The sequence below is a fragment of the Dysidea avara genome, chromosome 3, assembly GCF_963678975.1.
Source record: "Dysidea avara chromosome 3, odDysAvar1.4, whole genome shotgun sequence".
In the NCBI taxonomy this organism is placed as follows: Eukaryota; Metazoa; Porifera; class Demospongiae; order Dictyoceratida; family Dysideidae; genus Dysidea; species Dysidea avara.
This window is the reverse complement of record NC_089274.1, coordinates 48,528,555-48,548,324: the sequence shown is the minus strand read 5'-3', so window position 1 is coordinate 48,548,324 and position 19,770 is coordinate 48,528,555. Positions and strand designations below refer to the sequence as shown.

Below are 19,770 nucleotides of genomic sequence, written 5' to 3'. Positions count from 1 at the left end.
AATGATTATTGGCCGTGAGATTATTATTCAGGATAAGCATTATTCATTGAATGGCTTCCTTCCAAATACAAGTGTGTGCTGATGTGTGCATGTGAGAGGGGGATGTGAGTTAGTGAGTATGCACATAGGAGAGAGATCATAGAACACTGGTAATCGGGAGGTCCTGGTTTGACGCTTGTTGTGCCCATTTCATTGCTGCTGTTGTTTCCTTGAGCAATAAACTTTTCTCAGCCTACCCAGCTGTTAAATTGATACAGGATATTAAACAGGGAAGCAAATGTATCTGGCATGGTGAACATGTTTGTGAAAATGATTTCATGCATTAATTTAACCACTACAAGGAATTATATATTAAGCTTCATGGAAGTCGCCATCTATATCTTCCTCTGAGTAGTTTAATAGTACAATGATGTCACAATGATGTCATAAATACATACATCAATATAAACTTGCAAGTGTATATATATTTCTGTGTTTGCATAACTATATATAAAATAAACTCATTGTATAATTACTTACTTACTAACTTTATGTGTAGCCAAGTTTATATAACTAGTTATTTACAGTGCAGACTCAGAGTTATCAGTTAAATACAGATCCTGCAGATCAGTGTAGAGGTGTACACCACAGGTGAGTGGAGCTCCCAACACTGCCACTTGTCCATCAGTCTGATCATCCGCAATTGTAGACCAGTGGAGTAGGTTCCTGTCAGACTTTTGTAATGTTCTCAACATTGCACTGGACAGTGGACGACCATTAGCATCAGGATGCCTGTAAGTGATAGTTCATAACAAGGAAGAGTATCTAGCTGTATAAAATATTCATGTCGAAATGAACTATGAAAACTTATGCCGCCTTCAAGTTTGAAAACCTATGAAATCAAAGGTGAATATTAGCTCTAATTCATTTAAATGGATTAGCATTAACATCGTTGCATCCATTACTTGGCTGCCACCTTTAATTTCAGGTTTGTGGCTTGCTTTACTCACACTGTAAACTGAAGAAAGAAGTGATAGCTGTAGCTAACTTGCGTGGTCTTGCTTGACACGCAGTTGAAATTTGTAAAACCCTTGTACAACACATTTTTGACTTCTAACACACACATATAGAATGATTTAGAAAATGCTAGAACCTTAATTACTAGAACTTTCATTTGTAAGGAAGAATGATAATTCTTATTTATGATTACTAGGCATTCAACACTGCTGGTAATCCCAGGAAAAAAAAAACAATTACAAGATTAGGTATAATTGTAAGTGTAGTGCTAATTTTTAGTGAGAAGTGATGGTGTAAATTCATTGTAAATGAACATTTTGGATGTTTGGGTTTGAAGGCATGTATTTCAAATTCTGTGCAGTTTTTCAACATTTTTCATACATGATTTAAAACTCTAAGTGGCTATTTTATTGCCGGCATTGTTTCAACCAATAATGTTCCATTGTAATTGTTTGGTTTGACTTTGCAACTCTGTAGCAGGTAGATTGGGACTATAGATAATCTACCTGGGTGTAGTTGCAGACTGATTTTCAGTTTTTCAGTTACTCTTATAAGCGGTTTACTTTGTAAGATTTAACAAAGATATTGTCAATCCCATACATACTCAAAGGAGCTTTGAGCTTGTAGAACACTTTGTCTAATAAACACTAAATTGAAGTACGTACTGTTTGAGCTACCGTATAGCTGGTAATTTTCGAAAGGTTTTTATTTTCGGATATTTTGAAGAGGCCCTTCTCTTCGAAAATAAATTCCCACGTCCGGTTGTTTTTCGAAAATAGATTCCCACAAGTGAAAGCAACCGTCCAACTTTCGGCGATTCGTTCGTGTATTCCTCGAGTTTTAGCTCAGTATTGCTGACGATAATGGGTAAACTGTATCATTACTGTACCAATAACCAGAAAACAGGTGATCCAGAATAGGAATTGATGCCGTCTGCTCTAGAATCTATGGTGATTAGGATACTATGAGCTAGCTATGATCGAGCGTGATCGTGCCAGTGAGTTCACTCCACCCGAGACTCCCTCAGTCTTCTCTCCAGTGCACAGGAATGGGGATTATTCCATCAGTAAGTCAGTTTTCGGCAAACATTCACGCATCTTCATAATTTGTGACACGAATTTCCGTTTATTTGAAATCCATTCGGACTTTGAAATAGCTATGCACTCTTCGAAATTAAAATTTTTCGAAATTCAGATTTTGCTTCTTGTACGAAAATTTCTGTTTCGAAAATAACCCGCTATACGGTACTTGACAGCGCCTCAACCTTCAACCTCAGGTTGATAACAACAATATCATACCAGTATAACTCCATAACTTACCAACACTGTATCATCAGTTCATATATAGATTTGGGACAACCAGGAGGAGGTGGGAGTCTATATCCAGTGATGACCTTTTCAATATACTAAAAAGCAAAATAACAAATACATGACCCACCGTAAACAACTAGACATGACAGTTTTGCTTAGCAAAAAAAAAAGTTCATTACATGTACAAGTGTACAATACTTCAAAAAGTTCCAAAATATTCACTTAAAATATCAATTAGGTGCTATGCATGGAAATGAAGAAAATTAATTTTGTATTCATAATTTTTTTATGTGTACAAGTATAAGGAAAATTAGAAATTTTACATTTGACATTGATCACAGATTTAAAAAGTAATTATTAAAGGGATACCTGTAGCTATATATGTGACCTAGTCTGGGAAACTGGTCTTATTGCCTATTTAGACATATCGAGAAATTCCAGTGTATTGTAACTTGCGAATAGTTGAAGCCAACTTTTCACACGTTTTATACCAGCTCTTTACTTTCCAGAGCTTTCACCATACAAGTAGCCAACAGCTAAGTTTCCTGCCAAGGTTGCTGTATCATGTGAGCTCCAATAGGGATGGAGGGAAGGGTGAGAGGTAAAATGAAAGAGGACAGGTATCAAAACTACCAAAAACAAAAGGAAATTTACTGCACAATTCTTTATTCAACACCACAGAGCTGTACAGCCACACATACAGCTATCCCAGGTATTTGGGCGATATTATGAGCCCAATCCTCAATATGTGAGGTACACGTATCAGTGCACACTGTATTAGCAAATTATGTAGAAACTTAGCCCCATGCCCAAGTGATAATTATACTAACCTCAGAGCCAGTAAATGTTTCAAATGGCTTGTGACCCAAACTCCATATCTCATACATAACACATCCAAAACTCCACACATCACTTTGTGTTGAGTACTTCTTGTAGAATATTGCCTGTAGAAGACAGCATCATTCAAGATATAGCAAAGTAAGAATTTTACAAGAGAGACATAACATGCTTACATCAACTTTGTATGTATATATTGCATTACATCATATCATACAAAGTCTTCTAAACATTTTAAAGGACCGTGTACATGAACATTTCTTATTCGATGAACTGTAAGCCAAAATGTCAAAATGAGTAAGGCCTTCAAAAGAGCTAGGGTTAATGTTTTGGAAATCAAAGATTAAACTAGGTGCCATGATTTTCCAACTTTCAACAAGCCAAATTTTATGGCAATCAAATTATGTATTTGCAATAAGGTGAAGTAGATATTTGGTATATGGACTGTCTTAAAACAACTTTTCTGCGACAATTGAAGAAGGCAGCATTGAGCGACATGTACACATGCATGAAAATTGCACTTTGTCTTGATGGTTATTGACACTGGTGTAGTGAGCCAGTTCCCTTGACTACATGACAGTGTCTTGAGTATTAATAAAGATACACAGTAGTGTGTTGTGTGGCCAAGAAAGCCAGTGTGCCACGCCATGCACGTATAAAGAAAATATGATTTTCATGCATGCGTAGTTCCATGGCCCCACACCATTTTTGTATTATAGTTGTACATAAACTACACAGCTGATTTGGTTAAGTTTGCTCTAGCTATTTGTGATAGGCAGCCAGAGTTTTGATTTTTTCTTCTTAATTAAGTTTTCGCACAACTGTTACAAAACACAAATGCGTATATATCAATTGCTTGAAATGTGGTACAGATAAAGAGTGTGTATAGGATGATTCAAATACTAAGTTTGCTATGAATCTGACAAATATCCATGATGCTATGTATGTTTATAAAAGATCAAACTTTTGTCATGGGATACTATGGAAATAACTTGAAAATGGTGTGTATGTACTACATAAGCCAATCATTGTAGCAGTGATTTTTGATTATTTGAAAAACAAAGGAGTAGAGTTGAAAACCAATAACCAAGTAGCTGTAAAATTGTAGGGTCAAGATACTGTAATAGAACAGTCACCATGGGGTAAAAGTGCACGAAAAGCATTGGAAAAACTTTCCAGGGTTCAAACCAGAGACCTCCACACTTAACACCCAGATGCATGAGCCATTGCTATCACTATGGTCCTCCTCACTTAATTTCTGCTTTATAAATTCTACTTAATGGTAAAAGTTGATATGGAAATTATAGAACATTCTATGTGTGTTCTATTAGAAGTCCTCAAAAATGTGCACTTATTAGCGTAATACAATAATATTAACAAATAGTCAAACAGACCATGCAACACAATACATTTATAACTTCTGTTTCTTCAGTATTATCATTGTGTCTGTAGACAAGAATGTGGGTAAAAACTAACCTTACAGTTAGAAGTAAGTTCACACAAAAAAGCAGCCAGGCTGTGAAAAAAGGGTACAGCCTTCAAAAGTCTGGATGAAAAAGTTGTGATATCAAAGGTGGCAGCCAAGAAATGGCTGTAATGGTATAAAGCTTTGAAGATCTTTGGTCACCGGAAAGAGCAAGAACATGGCTCTTTCCATGCAAATTTTCAGCAAGGCTTTTTTCAGTAGGGCTTTTACATGTTATTAACATGAAAATATGCTTGCTTCAATGCAAACACATGTCTAGTTATTGTATTGCTATAGAATGATGAACTTACAGTATGCAGTGAAAGCGTTTCTATTTTATTTTCAATGCAAATTGCTTTTTGAACACAAAAAACCAGCCAGGCTGTGAAAAAAGGGTGCAGCTTTCAAAAGTCTGGATAAAAAAAAGTTGTGATATCAAAGGTGGCATCATATTTGCATTAAAAACAAAACCATGAGAAACACTCATTGCATACTGTAAGTTCATCATTCTATAGCAATACAATAACTAGACATGTGTTTCTCCCAATGATTTTGAAGCAAGCATGTTTTCATGTTAATAACATGTAAAAGCCTTGCTGAAAAAAGCCTTGCTCTTTCAGCAAAGCTTTTACATGGAAAGAACCTCTTTCTTGCTCTTCCAGTGATCTAAGATCTTCATAGCTGTATGAAGCATTTTGACAGCTGGTCAATGGAACAAGAGGTAAGAAAAAACCAGATCACAGATGAGTACAGACTACAATATTCATTATTTGCACAACCTCAGGAGCTGTCCACTTCACTGGTATTTTTCCTCCAGATGCCACGTAATAATTTTCATCAGTCATATCACGTGCCATTCCAAAATCAGCAATCTGTAAAGGAGTACAAATTTATGTAGTAGATATACTATATCATATTATTACATGTGAATACTAAATATGACACTTGACAAGAAAAAGAGCAGAAGAGGTATTGTGTCACAAGCACGATTTTTTCATTACTTTTATCTAGTAAAATTTTGGTAGATTAATCAGTATTTGATAAATTATCCATGCAAAAATAGCCAAGCTGTATAAAAAGGGCACGGACTTCAAAAACCCAGGTGAAAAAGTTGTAAAATCAAAAGTGGCAACCGTGCAATGATGGTGATGATAATAAATTTTAATAATGCACAAAGCCATTATTAAAATCAACATCATTGCAGCCATTTCATGGCCGCCACTTTTGATTTCACAACTTTTTTCACCCAGGATTTTGAAGGCCGCACCCTTTTTATACAGCTTGGCTGTTTTTACACAGATTTCACTTCTTTTTGTATTTTAAATTGTACCCCAAAGCCAACCATTAACTGGCTTTGAGGTTTGTTTTTACACAAATCATTGTTCTTCTTATCTGCAGGTGCAATGAAGATGATAATATTATAAGACAAACTAGTGTTCTACCACTACAAAAAAATACCTACTGATCTGATGCCAAAGCCAGTTTATACTAATATCATTTGGTGTTTGCTTGTTCATGGCTATATAAAGTTGTATTATAGTACCTGTATTTATTTACAATAGTGATTGTACTATTTGTCCATCAAGATTTTGTAGTAACTGTTCTATTAGAGTATCTCGATTTTCATGCAAAACGTGATAAGTTGCAGTTGCTCAACTTTTATCAATGCAAATCATTACCTGCATCTTTTATGCTAGAATACGATCTCCAGCCTGTTGTCACACATAGCACTTATGATAATTATGATGATGACGATTGGTCTTACTAGTGTAGATTTTCCATTGGTAGATCTATGAAATTATGAACTTTACTATTGAGCAGATTTTAGCTAGAATGTTTATTTATAAAGTAGAAATTAAGTGAGGTGAACAGCCGTGATAGCAGCAGCTCAGTGGTTAAGGATTTGGGTGTTCGGTATGGAGGTCCCTGGTTCAAACACTGGTAAGTTTTTTCAACATTTTTCGTGCATTTTTTTTACCATGCAGTGACTGTTCTATTAGAGTATTCCAACCCGCAATTTAGTTGTTTGGTTTTTGTCTTGTAACTCTATAACTATCAATGTAATTTCTTTAAGCCACAAAAGGTTTGAGCTATGATGGATAACTTATACGCATACCAATTTTCAAGCAATTTTCATAAACAGTTTACCCTGTGGGCGTGACAAGTCAGCTTTTAATGCAAATAATCATCCATAACTTTACGACTATTAATCAGATTTTCACCAAACTTGGTATGTGATTGTGCCACATTACATTCTTAAAGTATACTAAAGCTCAAGAAAATCAAACTGTGCATTTGCATTTTATAATGGTTTTTGTAAAGTGTGCAAAAAGAATAATCTAAGCCCCTGACCCCCCTAAATGAAGAGAAAAATATTAAAAAAATTAAGCCAAATTTTGAAGGTTCATATCTCACAACTGCATTAGGCAATCTTACTTACATTAATATTGGTATGTGGGATGCTGAAGGTGGAAGGCATTTGCAATATAAAAATGATTCCAATTTAAGAAGGGAGTACAAAGCTACATATGCATGAAAATTGCATTTTGTTTCTTCCTGAAAATCATACAGTACAATAGTACTGTATAGTAGGGGTTGGTAAGAAATCATATGACTTAGTGGATTTTCGCACCTTAAAAATGGCCTTGCAATAAGATTTACCTGAAAAAACCACCTGGAATGCATTAGTACTGTTATAATGATGCTGTACCTTGGTTAAACGAAGCGAAAAGTCGAATGTTCAATGTACGGTGAGTTTTAACAATTTTGAAATTCACCTGGATTTCGTCTGCCTGCATGCCGGTAGCACTAGGCGTACAGCTCCAGAAATTTCAGACAGCCATGGTAATGACGGTCTGTTGTTCCGATTATGTTCTGTCCACTGCACCATGTTGTTTGCTTTCATCATTTATTCGTTCCTTTGTTCTTCTCGAAGGATAATTAATAGTTGCGGCATTTAATAATTGCGGCATACACCACAACTTCAAAACACGTGATTTTAACGAAGTGTGAATACGTGTGCGTAAGACGAGGGTGAACGGGTGTAGTACCCAAGGAGTTGTCTCTAGCACTTATTATCACTAGGTAGTCATTTTATATAGTCTTAATTACCAGTTTAGCTTTTTGTGAGGTAGCTAGTTAATCAGAGCCTCTGCTAGCTAATAATGTCCTTGAGGGGCGGATCCACCTCAGGATTCAGACTCCTAAAAGCGAGGGTTCCACTCTTAATGGTGAACTCTCCAGTGATGTTTTTCTGTGAATTCACAACATTTAGGCCATTAGAAATGCAGCTGAAGCCTTAAACAGTTGCTGTAATAGTTTTAAAAGACAAAACAATAATTATTTTAGAGGCACTTATTGTGCATGAAGGTAAAAGATAGCTTCTTCATACTATGTGGAAAACAAAAAGAGTATAATATAACATAGCTAGCTAGCTAGACAAAAAGTAAACAAACTAGCTATTTAAAAATTAAAAATTTCAAAAAGTAGTAGGGGTTGATATAATATACATGCTACAAAAGTAAGGAAATAAGCTCAAAAATGTTACAGCTGAAATGAGAAATTATCCAGCAGTAAAACGTAAGGAAACAAGATTAGACGACTACTTGCTAAAATGAAACATACTTTAATCCCTACTTTTAGCTAATTTGATGGTTTCATTTCAAGATGCTAGCCAAAAGTAGGCATTAAAGTGTGTCTCATTGTAGCAAGTAGTCGTCTAATCTTGTTTCCTTACTTTTTACTGCTGGATAATTTCTCATTTCAGCTGTAACATTTTTGAGCTTGTTTCCTTACTTTTTGTAGCATGTATATTATATCAACCCCTACTTCCTTTTGAATTTCTAATTTTTAAATAGCTAGTATATTCATGATGTGGTGTACTGGCTTTTTGACCGCACAACACACTACTGTGTGTCTTGATACTAAAGACATGTTAAATCAAATTAATCAACTAATTAACTTGACTATGGATACTACTCTCCAACAAATCATATCAGTCTATTTGTGCACTATAGCACAATTATTTGATTTTTCTGTACATAAATAGCTAGGAATTTGTTGCTATCCATGACTATGACTCAACAGTCACTTTTCCTTGAATCAAAGCTTTGCCAATTTTGTATGTATTTTGTAGCCTATTAAAGGTGTTAGTATGAACAACCTTTATAAAATCGAGATACTCTAATAGAGCAGTCAGTTGTATTCTAGCAGAGTAGTCAAAACTACTCTAACAGAACATTCATAAAAGAAAATGGGTGTTAAAAACCATATAAATGTAAGTAACTTGAAAGAATAATTTAGCAGCTAAATCTTGAGTTTTAATTTCATTTGGAGAATTTGGATAACTGGCCAGCCATAATTTACATTTAGGACTCAGAACAAAGCGCATATTGAAAATAGTTTTCTATCTGTGAGATCATCAATTAGCTAAGTAAATTCTGAAGTATTTTAATGCTCAACATCTATCAGTGGTTGGGGGTTGCACCCCCAGACCCCTGCAGTATAGACCAATCTGGAAACCACCTATGCCCCTGAGCAGTACCTATATCATATTCATGTCTTATAAGGGGGTTGCCTGGTAGGTATGACAACTAATGGTTTGTTTTTTTAATTTGAAAAACTTGATCACACTAACTGTCACAAAACTTGATTGCTCAGTCATTACACACATTTTGTTTTGGGTTATATCTCTATGGTCTTTATCTTGATTCTTTTCAAACCACCAAAAGGCGCTCCTACGATAGTAATATACCTTTTCAACTCATTTGATATAAAGCAGTTTATCCTGTAGGCATGACAACAGATCAATCTTTTTAAAGGGACAGACAACTATGTCCTATGGCTTCCATGAATAAAATTGTGCACTTTATATGAAGCCGTAAAACCAACACAGATATTGTTCCCCACCTGATGAATAATGCATATGTTGTAATTTAGATATTGAACAGTACATTCTCAATAAGCAACCATAGTAGCAATTAAGTTTATGGCTTCTGTGGGGTGCCTTCTTTTGGCCACAAAACCATGTTTTCAACGATGTATTTTAGCCTTGCTTGGTACTCCAGGATGTTGGGCTGTATTAAAGAATGCTACGTATAAAGTTTTAAGACTGCTCTCTAAAACAGACCATGTTGGTAGCTCATAGCATGAAACATGACATTAATATGCAGCAGCGTAAATAATTGCTCACACACACACACACACACACACACACACACACACACACACACACACACACACACACACACACACACACACACACACACACACACACACACACATATGTATATATGACATAATTTGTGTGCGTAATCTAGAAAGTACAGAAAAGAAAGGCTAGAACAGTAAGGAACCCTATCAGAAACAGTAGGACAAAGAAAACATCAATTACAACAATTACACTTTAAGATTTGATGGTCAGATTAAGGGAAACACCACTATCAACATGACAACTAGGTTTACTTAGATGGTGAAGCAATACAGCACTTGTTAATGGCTACAAAGCCAAAAAACTTCACCACAAAGTGTCTACCTCACAAAAGAGCTATCATTCCTCAAGACAACTTGCACACAAATGATGTCATAACTGATAGGTCATCAGTATCATCTCCATTAGTGGTTACAGCACCATTCAACAAGGATCAATTAATAGAGTGATTCTAGAAACTTCTGAAAATCCGTATCACTAATTGCTACACCAAAGTATGCTAGATCAACAGCTAATCAAAAGTGATGTCAAAATATATTGGAGCCTATGGAAAACAGGTTTTTGCAGTTAATTTAAGGTACCCCAGTAAAGCCATACAAGAAGCCAAAGAACACTGCATACTACCCTTATTGAAAATGGGCTTTCAGTGCAAATTTGAGTGAAATCCTCCAAGCATGTACAAATTATTTACCATAGTAGCATTATATACAAAACACTGTAATTTTAAACTAAAAGCAATTCTTCTCCAATGGCTAATTATGAAACTCCCCAAAAAATCTTGTAGTGGCTAGTAACAGTATTATCTCTAGAAAAGTATGGAAACAGGTTTTAGGTAATCAAACAGTATGGTAGTACTGTCTAAGTAGGCTGACCACAGTTGCAAAGCTGGAGGCCAAATGAAGCAGTGCACAGCCACCATTTTACGCCATGGTAACAAACTCACCAGTGGGATGTGCCTTTTGGGGTTCCAACAAATGTGTGCTCTCTGCACCTTGTCTTTCCTTTTATCTTTAATCACCTTGTTCTTCTTTATGCAATGAAATCATATAAAGGCATTAATTTTCCCTATCAACACTTTCCTTGAGATGCTGCAAACTTATTTACGCACTTCTGATAAGTTCAATACCACAGTAATGCAGGTTGGTTAATCGTAACAATCAGCACTGAGGCCACACCTCTTAACAATTTATTTACTCAATCACAATGACACGCCCCTTGGCCTAGTTGTATTCATAATGGTAGTACAGTGAAAATATGACCCACTGGTAGTGAAGGCTGACTCGAGATACTCTAATACAGCAGTCACACAGTCACACTTGTATAGCTGTATGCTATAACATTAAACCAAACGATTTTGTTATACTAATTTTAACAAAATGTACGGAACCAAGTGATAAACAGTAGTGAAACAAGGGATGAATGATGGTATCAACATAATATATAAACTCTTGATGGTATTACAGCACAATTCGGTGGGATTAATTCGAAAACCTACTTCCATATTTTTGTTACTAATATACTTAGGTAGCAGATGGCAAAGTTTGAAGAGCATACAACTAAAATTGAGAGACTAGTTTCAAAATTTGTAGAACTGTGTAAATTTCTCCTACTTTTTGGCCTAAAACACTAAAGCAAGTCTGATAGTCAGTACTTCTAACTAGAGATGATGGTTTTTAAGCACAACTAACATATAAAAGGAAGTGGAAAGCAAGCACATATCAGTGGAAATCAGTCATTTTTCCTACCTTGCACACATCATCAATTGATATTAATATATTCCTAGCAGCCAGATCTCTGTGTACAAAGCCCTTGCTGGAAAGGTAGTTTAATCCCAATGCTACCTGTCTGCAGAAGCTCAGTAAGTCATGCTTTAGTTCAAAATCTTGTTTATTACGTTGGATGGTTCTGTACAAAAATAAAATAACACATGTAAATGATAAAGATTTGGCAAGACCATAGTTTGGTGAATCAACTTGTTAAGTTATTAATAATGGGGTATTGGGGGTATTGTGAATAATGTGAACTATGCATGTGCAAGAGCTAATTGATAAATAATTTTCTTGATTGATTCAGTCCCACCAAACTATAGTAACTGTAAGAATATGTTAAGAAATTCTTACACTGTCTTAATCCTGATTAAATGTTTCAAGAGATCTCCTTTTGGCATAAACTCCAGTACAATCATTGTACTCTCCTCATCAGTTACTATTCCATGAAACTGAACTATACTATCATGTTGAAACTGACCCATAATGGCTGCCTCCCTCAGAAACTTCACCCTGTCTGACTCTGAACATTTTGAATTGAGTGTCTTCACTGCTACTTGTATAGGATCAGCAGAACCATCAGTAAAAGTGCCAGAATGGACCACTCCAAATTCACCAGATCCAATAAATTCAGCAACACTAAAATAAACAATGCAAATAAAAGCTATTACTATTTATGTACATTGGAAGTTTCACCCATGATACGAATTGTATAGACTCAACCCTAGTCTGACCTGTCCACCCAGATTACTGAGTCTATTTTAGCTTGTATCAACTAAGCCACTTCTACTAGTTACCCTACTAAATATCTCTAAAAGGGATCTTCCACACACATCTAATTCTATGAACTTGGAGTAACATAACGTAGTTTTCAAGAAACATACGAGCCTGAAATTTTCTGCATTTATTAAGCTGTGTTGGTGCTTACTGCTGACAAAATTTCAAAACAACAGCCTTTTCCAATCTGACGTTATGAATTGTTATGAACTGTCAAAATAAATACAATGGATGTGTTTGGAAAACCCCTCTTCACAAATCCGGTCACATCTTTACAAATATTTAAGAGCATGTGCACACATATTAGTAAAAGATGTAAAGGTCAAGCCATGTGTTAAAAGTTATTACCAATACCTACTATACACAAGGATTGATACAGGGTTTAGAAATGGGGGGTAGTAGGTATATATGTATAATGAGTAGGGATTGGACTAGGACACAGCCCTCCTCTCCCCCCTCAACAGATATTATTTTATAAGCTTTAGTACTGAATTTTTTGTATATAGCAGATTTTGTGTACAAATATTTAAACTGTGGTAATAAATTATGTTTTTTGAGTAGTGCTACATAATTTCCATTGAGTAAGTTTATGGCTCTAAAAGTAATTCTTTGCATGTGTTGTATGTTATAGTTATATCACAAGAGGAGTAGAATATCTTAGTTATTGACACGATTCCGAGATTAAGCTGAGTAACTACAATTGATTGCCAACATTGCACATTTGGTGTTTAACACCTCACTGAATAATATGGTAGTTATTGTCCAGGCAATAGCCACCATATTGTCCAAGTAAATTCTTTGAAGTATGGCTTCATTGGGATGGTATACAAAAGTGAGTCACTTCTTGATTTCAAGCAGACTTTTCTAAATTAAAAGAGGTTGGAGTGTTTAATGAGAAACATTCATTTGCTAAATTCTTGCAATGCAGGGGCTGATACAGGGGGGGGGGTGGCTAGCCACCCACCATGAATCAAGATACACGATAGTGTCTCGTGCGGCCCAAGAAGCCGGCGCGCCACACCGTGAGTATATTAACAGGAAGAAAGAAAACGCGATTTTCACACCTATGTAGCTCTGTGATCCCTTATCCGATTGGAACCAAATTTGCTACAGACGTGCCGGCCAGTTATGGGAGTCTACATACCAAATTTGAAGAAAATCGGTCCAGCCATTTCCGAGATACGAACGAACAAAATTTCGTTTTAATTTCTTCGTTTTTTTCTTCTTCATTTCGCACACTTCGCAAAATTTGCCATAAAACACGAATGCGTACTCCAATCGGGCTGAAATTTGGCACACTTTAAGGGCTCATTAAGGCGGATCTCAGTACCAACTGTAGTAGGAATCCGATGAACATTCACGGAGTTATGACCGATTATGTGGGTCTATGGTAAAATAAGGTCGAAGGTCTGTCACGCCTACAGAGTAAACCCCTTTGAGGAATGAGTTGAAAATTGATATATAGATGGAGTAACCATCGTAGGAGTGCCTTTTTGTGGTTTGAAAGGAATTGAGATAAAGACCATGGAGATAATGACACAAAACCCAACCTGTGTCAAAATTACGCAATCGATTTTTATGAATAAAAAACTATTAGTTTTCACGTCTACCAGGCAAACCGCTTAGAGCAATGAGCTGAAAATCAGTATGTAGCTAGAATAATCATCATAGAAAGTCCTTGCAGTAGTACAGAAGAATCGGATTACAAATCACTGAGTTATGATTCGAAAGACAACTCCCTGTAGCAAATGCGAGATCGAGATACTCCAGTCACCCTAATAGAGCATTCAGCAACGTTTATAACTTACTCCATTATAGAATTATATTACATTGCAAGTTATTCTGTACGGAATTCAGCTACATGCAAGTCACCCTGTAGAGAGGTCATCTAGAAACAAGTCACCCTGTAGAGAGATCAGTTAGAAGAAGTCACCTTGTAGAGAGTTCAGCTACAAAGAAACCATCATGTAGAGAGTTCAGCTGCAAACAAATCACCCTGTAGAGAGTTCAGCTACGAACAGATCACCCTGTAGAGAGTTCAGCTACAAACAAATCACCCTGTAGAGAGATCAGCTAGAAGAAGTCACCTTGTAGAGAGAGTTCAGCTACAAAGAAACTACCATGTAGAGAGTTCAGCTGCAAACAAATCACCCTATACACAGAGTTCAGCTACGAACAGATCACCCTGTAGAGAGTTCAGCTAGACAAAAGTCATCCTGTAGAGTTCAGTTACAAAGAAACCACCATGTAGAGAGTTCAGCTACAAACAAATCACCCTGTAGAGAGATTAGCTAGAAGAAATCACCTTGTAGAGAGTTCAGCTACAAAGAAACCATCATGTAGAGAGTTCAGCTGCAAAAAAAAATCAATCACTCTGTAGAGAGTTCAGCTCACCTTGTAGAGAGTTCAGCTGCAAATAAATCACCCTGTAGAGAATTCAGCTACAAACAAATCACCCTGTAGAAAGATCAGCTAGAAGAAGTTATCTTGTAGAGAGTTCAGCTACAAAGAAACTACCATGTAGAGAGTTCAGCTACAAACAAATCACCTGTAGAGAGTTCAGCTAGAAATAAGTCACCCTGTAGAGAGATCAGCTAGAAACAAGTCACCCTGTAGAGAGTTCAGCTAGAAGAAGTCACATTGTAGAGAGTTCAGCTACAAATGTAGAAAGTTCAGCTGCAAACAAATCACCCTGTAGAGAACTCAGCTACAAACAATTATGCCCTGTAAAAAGATCAGCTAGAAGAAGTTACCTTGTAGAGAGTTCAAGCTACAAAGAAACCATCATGTAGAGAGTTCAGCTGAAAACAAATCACCCAGTAGAAAGTTCAGCTATGAACAGATCAACCTGTAGAGAGTTCAGTTAGAAACAAGTCATCCTGTAGAGAGATCAGCTAGAAGGATCACCTTGTAGAGAGTTCAGCTACAAACAGATCACCCTGTAGAGAGATCAGCTAGAAAAAGTCACCTTGTAGAGAGTTCAGCTATAAAGAAACCACCATGTAGAGAGTTCAGCTGCAAACAAATCACCTGTAGAGAGTTCAGCTAGAAACAAGTCACCCTGTAGAGAGATCAGCTAGAAACAAGTCACCCTGTAGAGAGTTCAGCTAGAAGAAGTCACATTGTAGAGAGTTCAGCTACAAAGAAACTACCATGCATGTAGAGAGTTCAGCTACAAACAAATCGCCCTGTAGAAAGATCAGCTAGAAGAAGTTACCTTGTAGGGAGTTCAGCTACAAAAAAATCACCCTGTAGAGAGTTGCAAACTATTTAATGTATTATTATATATATATAATTTGTACATTTACTGATAAAATCAGAATTGTTAAAGTATTTAAAAACTTCTTCATCTTTCTCTTCTTCCTGTGGTAAAGAAAAAAAGATAGGTTAAAAAAGCCCCAAAGCCGGCCTATACAAATACAAAAAGAAGTGAAATCTAATCCAAAACAGCCAAGCTGTGAAAAACGAATGCAGCCCTCAGAAAGGCTATGGTGAAAAAAGATGTGAAATCCAAGGTGGCAGCCAAGAAATGGCTGTGATGGTAGGTTAATGGTAAAAATTTTAATAACGACAATTCAGGTGAATTTTGTGCCAAGTGGCACCAAGTTCACCAGAATTGTTGTCACAGCCATTTCTTGGCCGCCACCTTGGATTTCACATCTTTTTTCACCATAGCCTTTCTGAGGGCCACACTCTTTTTTTACAGCTTGGCTGTTTTGGATTAGATTGAACTTACACATGCAAATCAAAGCATTAATAGCTATACTCATACTAATCACACAAAACACTTGTAGTGCACATTTTTCTATTATGTTTAGTCACAAACTCTTTGCATATTTGTTCAACATTCAGTGGGAAACTAAATCCTGCATTGCCAACACTCCGAGGTTACCCAGTGTTTCATCACTCATAGTGGTGCACAACCATGAATGGATTTGCCTGAGACAAGAAAAGGTCCTTTCTGCCTCAGTGCTTCCGATGGGTAGTATTGCCAATATGTATATATTGGGGAAAAATAGGATCTGCATCTTCACTCAACAAATGAGTTATAGACTTATCCTTTAAAGTTGCACAAAATTTACTGCAGTGAGTTTTCCATCTAGCAAGCTCACTATCAAGGTTGTCATCTGCTTGCAGTAAATGATTCCATTTAGATTTTAAGATGGTACATAACTGATGCTCGTCTTTTGTGGCAATTACAAGTGTTTACAAGTACCAGTGTTTCTTTTGGTTCAGTACAAGTAGCCAGCACAAAATTTACATTTATAATTTTCAGTCAAAATCACTTCCAGATTCAATCTCAGGGGAAAATTTTCTAAATTTTCCTGGGGGGGGCATGCCCCCAGACCCCCTTAGTAAGAGCATGCTCCGCATGCTGAATGTACTTTGCACACTGAACCTATTAACACAAACACTTTGATAAATCCCCACTTCATTACTGTATATGGCAGTGCTCATTGTATAAAAAACTAGCAAAAGCATGAAACTAAGCCAGCCACCCCCTTTGATTTATTTCTGGATCAGCCCCTGCAATGTTGTGTACTGTAGCTATATAACAGTTATATGTGATGAGTGCTTAGGGCATACGCCCCCATTATTTGCATACATAATAATAGCTGAGTACCTGACATCATTTTTGTTGAGTTTACGAATCTTCTTTTGTTCAAACCACTCATATATCTCTTTTTTGACATGCCCTGGGTCTACATAAAACTCTTCATCCTCAGGTAGTCCCTCTCCAGGACGCAATGTCATACTACTACCAAGATTATTTTCATATGAAGGAATAGGAATAACTGCATAACGAGCATCATCAAATATGCCACTGTGTGGCTGTTCATACAGGTCCAAATTAGGAATAACTTCATAATCTTCCCCATTAGCTGCTGGCATTGTCACTGGATCCAAATAATCCATGGGTTCAATAGAGGTATTTCCATTTGAGAACTGAACCTTTTGTTCATAACTAGGATTGTCATATACTTGGTTCTAAACAAAATGTCATAAATGAATAAATTCTGCAACATGTATAATGCAATTGTGAGTAGCAGGGCTTATGACAATGGTCAGACAACAGACAAATTCCTGACAAATTGCACATTTTGTGGTCATAATTGGATTTGGCAGGGAATTATGTCCTTTCAAAGTATAAGGGGAAGCCTTATGGCTGAGTTGTGCATGACTGTTCTTCTACTAACAATAACTACCAGTTGTTGCGAGAAGATGCTACATTCTTGCAAACCAAGGGGGGGACCACAAATATACTATAACCAACCTCTCCAGTGTACTGAAACCCCATAAAAGCAGCTATACAGTTTTGGAGGGGGGAGCAATTGGAAACAGTAGCAATGGAAATGGAAAATGCAGAAATGGTCAAATCGCTATATAGGTGTATCCTAGAGTAAAAACCTCACTTAGTAGTCACCCTTAAAGACCATACAAAGACCTCCTCTGTGCAAAGACCACATTGTAAGACAGTTAAGGCATACTTAATGATCTGATTGATTAGACTACTTCATGGTAACCTTTTGTAAGTCCACCTCTTTACAAAGACCATCTTTTTACATGGTACATGTATTTCATGACTCATAGAAAAGGGTCAATGTCACCTCCCATATTTTGGTCCATAGTCATCTGGCTATCTGTATCGTTTAGTTTGTACCAGAATGTGTCATACAAAAACAGTCCATGTAATTAAAGTGTAGCTAATACACAAAGAAAAATGAGGTCTCATAAGGAGGTGATGATCTTAAGAGCCTAGCCTTTTTTAGCTGATTTGATAAAGTCATAGATGTTTGGAACTTAGCTAATATTACAATGTGAGGGGTGGTCTTTGTATAAAGAGGGTGGTCTTATAAAAGTGACCACAATATGGTCTTATTTATAGGGTCATTAAGTATGCTTTAACCATCTTTGAAATGTAATTACAATGTAGTCTTTGTACAGAGGTGGTCTTTGTAAGAAGGTGGTCTTTAAGAAGTGGCCACTAAACAAGGGCTATACTGTAGGGTACATTTATTATAATGGTTTGACCATTTCTGGTTTCCATTTCCACTGTTTCCCCGTGGCTGTTACAAACAACCTTGGCAGCACAGCAGGCAAAGTTCAGTGCTATACAGTGTATTTGTGTGTCCATCCAACTACAAGTTATCCAGCCATTTGTTGGGAAATTTGTCCTGGCACTTAGAAGTTCTTATCATAAGCCCTGGAGTGAATAATCTGATAGGCTAGTACTGCTATACCTTTAGTGTGCCTTTTCCAGGATTGTGAGTATCCTTTTGGGTAGCTACTATGGTATTCAGACCAGCTCGTGTAGCTGAATGTGTTGGTGGCTGTTCATAATCTTGATCTAATTAAACATATTATAAATAAGGTGGAAACCACAAGTACATATTTGACTATGCATGTAAAATTGAAAACCCTTTTTCCTCAGCTATGAAACTTTACCATAAATGAAACAACAATTGTTTGATGGCATATTATTATCATAAAGTATGATAATGTTGTATAGTAGGGATCATGAAGGTTGGGGTTTCATGCCCAAGATATCACTGAAAACTATCCTCACTTTTCTTTTGCGACAGCTTGGCAAAATTGGTTAGACACCCAAAAAAATAACTTCAGGGCAACCCAAACCCTTTCACCAAGTTTCTATAATTTTTTTATTTGACTGGATTTTCTGTTAGCTAACTAACTGATGCCTTCAGCCAAGCATAACTTGATTATGGTTAAAACTATATACTGGCTTGATTCTTCACTGTTTGATATCAAGTTGTGCCTATTCACCAACCACACAATTAATGCATGCATCATAGATTTACCTTTGTCCTCCTTTGTGTCCCATTTCTTTCTCCATTGCCTCGTAGGTCAACAATTTCCAATAACATGTGTCATGACTTCAGTGCTGAAATTATTTGTAATTTCCATAGTGACTGGATTGGACTGATTGGTTACTGAGGCACTTTTTGTACTGTTCTTTGCTTGTAGCAAACACTGTATAACAGGTGGAACATAGCTGAAAATGAAGCAGAATGGCCACTAACTTTTCAGTAATTGATAGTTAGAGCATACTTTCTGTCATGTTATTTAATATCCTGTGCCAAAAAAATCCCAACTGTAAAAAAAGGCAAGGCCAAGAATGCACAAGTACATATTCATGGAGTAACCAAAAGACATGATATCAAAATCTGGCCAAGAAAGCATTTACAGTATAGGCACTTTTGTGCATTCATTTTCTATATGCTTCACGTTATCACATCCAGCTAGCTGTACATGTGTGCTTGCAATATAAACAATACTACTGAGATGATAAAAGATATTACACTGCATTGTTACCAAAATTAATTTAACTAAAAATTTCTACTTGGCCATCTTTTTATTTTAATATACAGTGCAAAAAGATGGTCAAGT

General features: G+C 36.4%; 1 protein-coding gene across 2 annotated transcripts in view; it reads right to left on the bottom strand.

Annotated features, from left to right (window-relative positions):
- Window positions 1-398: 398 nt before the first annotated feature.
- The window catches only part of LOC136251419 (uncharacterized), a 38,385-nt gene continuing 19,013 nt past the window's right edge, over window positions 399-19,770 (bottom strand). For both annotated transcript variants that reach the window (XM_066043866.1, XM_066043867.1), the window contains 8 exons: window positions 18,603-18,709; window positions 16,985-17,349; window positions 11,938-12,222; window positions 11,563-11,722; window positions 5,388-5,480; window positions 3,137-3,250; window positions 2,316-2,401; window positions 399-771 (listed from right to left, as the gene is read on the bottom strand). In XM_066043866.1, coding sequence (XP_065899938.1) covers window positions 561-771; window positions 2,316-2,401; window positions 3,137-3,250; window positions 5,388-5,480; window positions 11,563-11,722; window positions 11,938-12,222; window positions 16,985-17,349; window positions 18,603-18,709 — 1,421 coding nt within the window. In that variant the 3' untranslated portion in view covers window positions 399-560. The remainder of the gene's footprint in view (window positions 772-2,315; window positions 2,402-3,136; window positions 3,251-5,387; window positions 5,481-11,562; window positions 11,723-11,937; window positions 12,223-16,984; window positions 17,350-18,602; window positions 18,710-19,770) is intronic.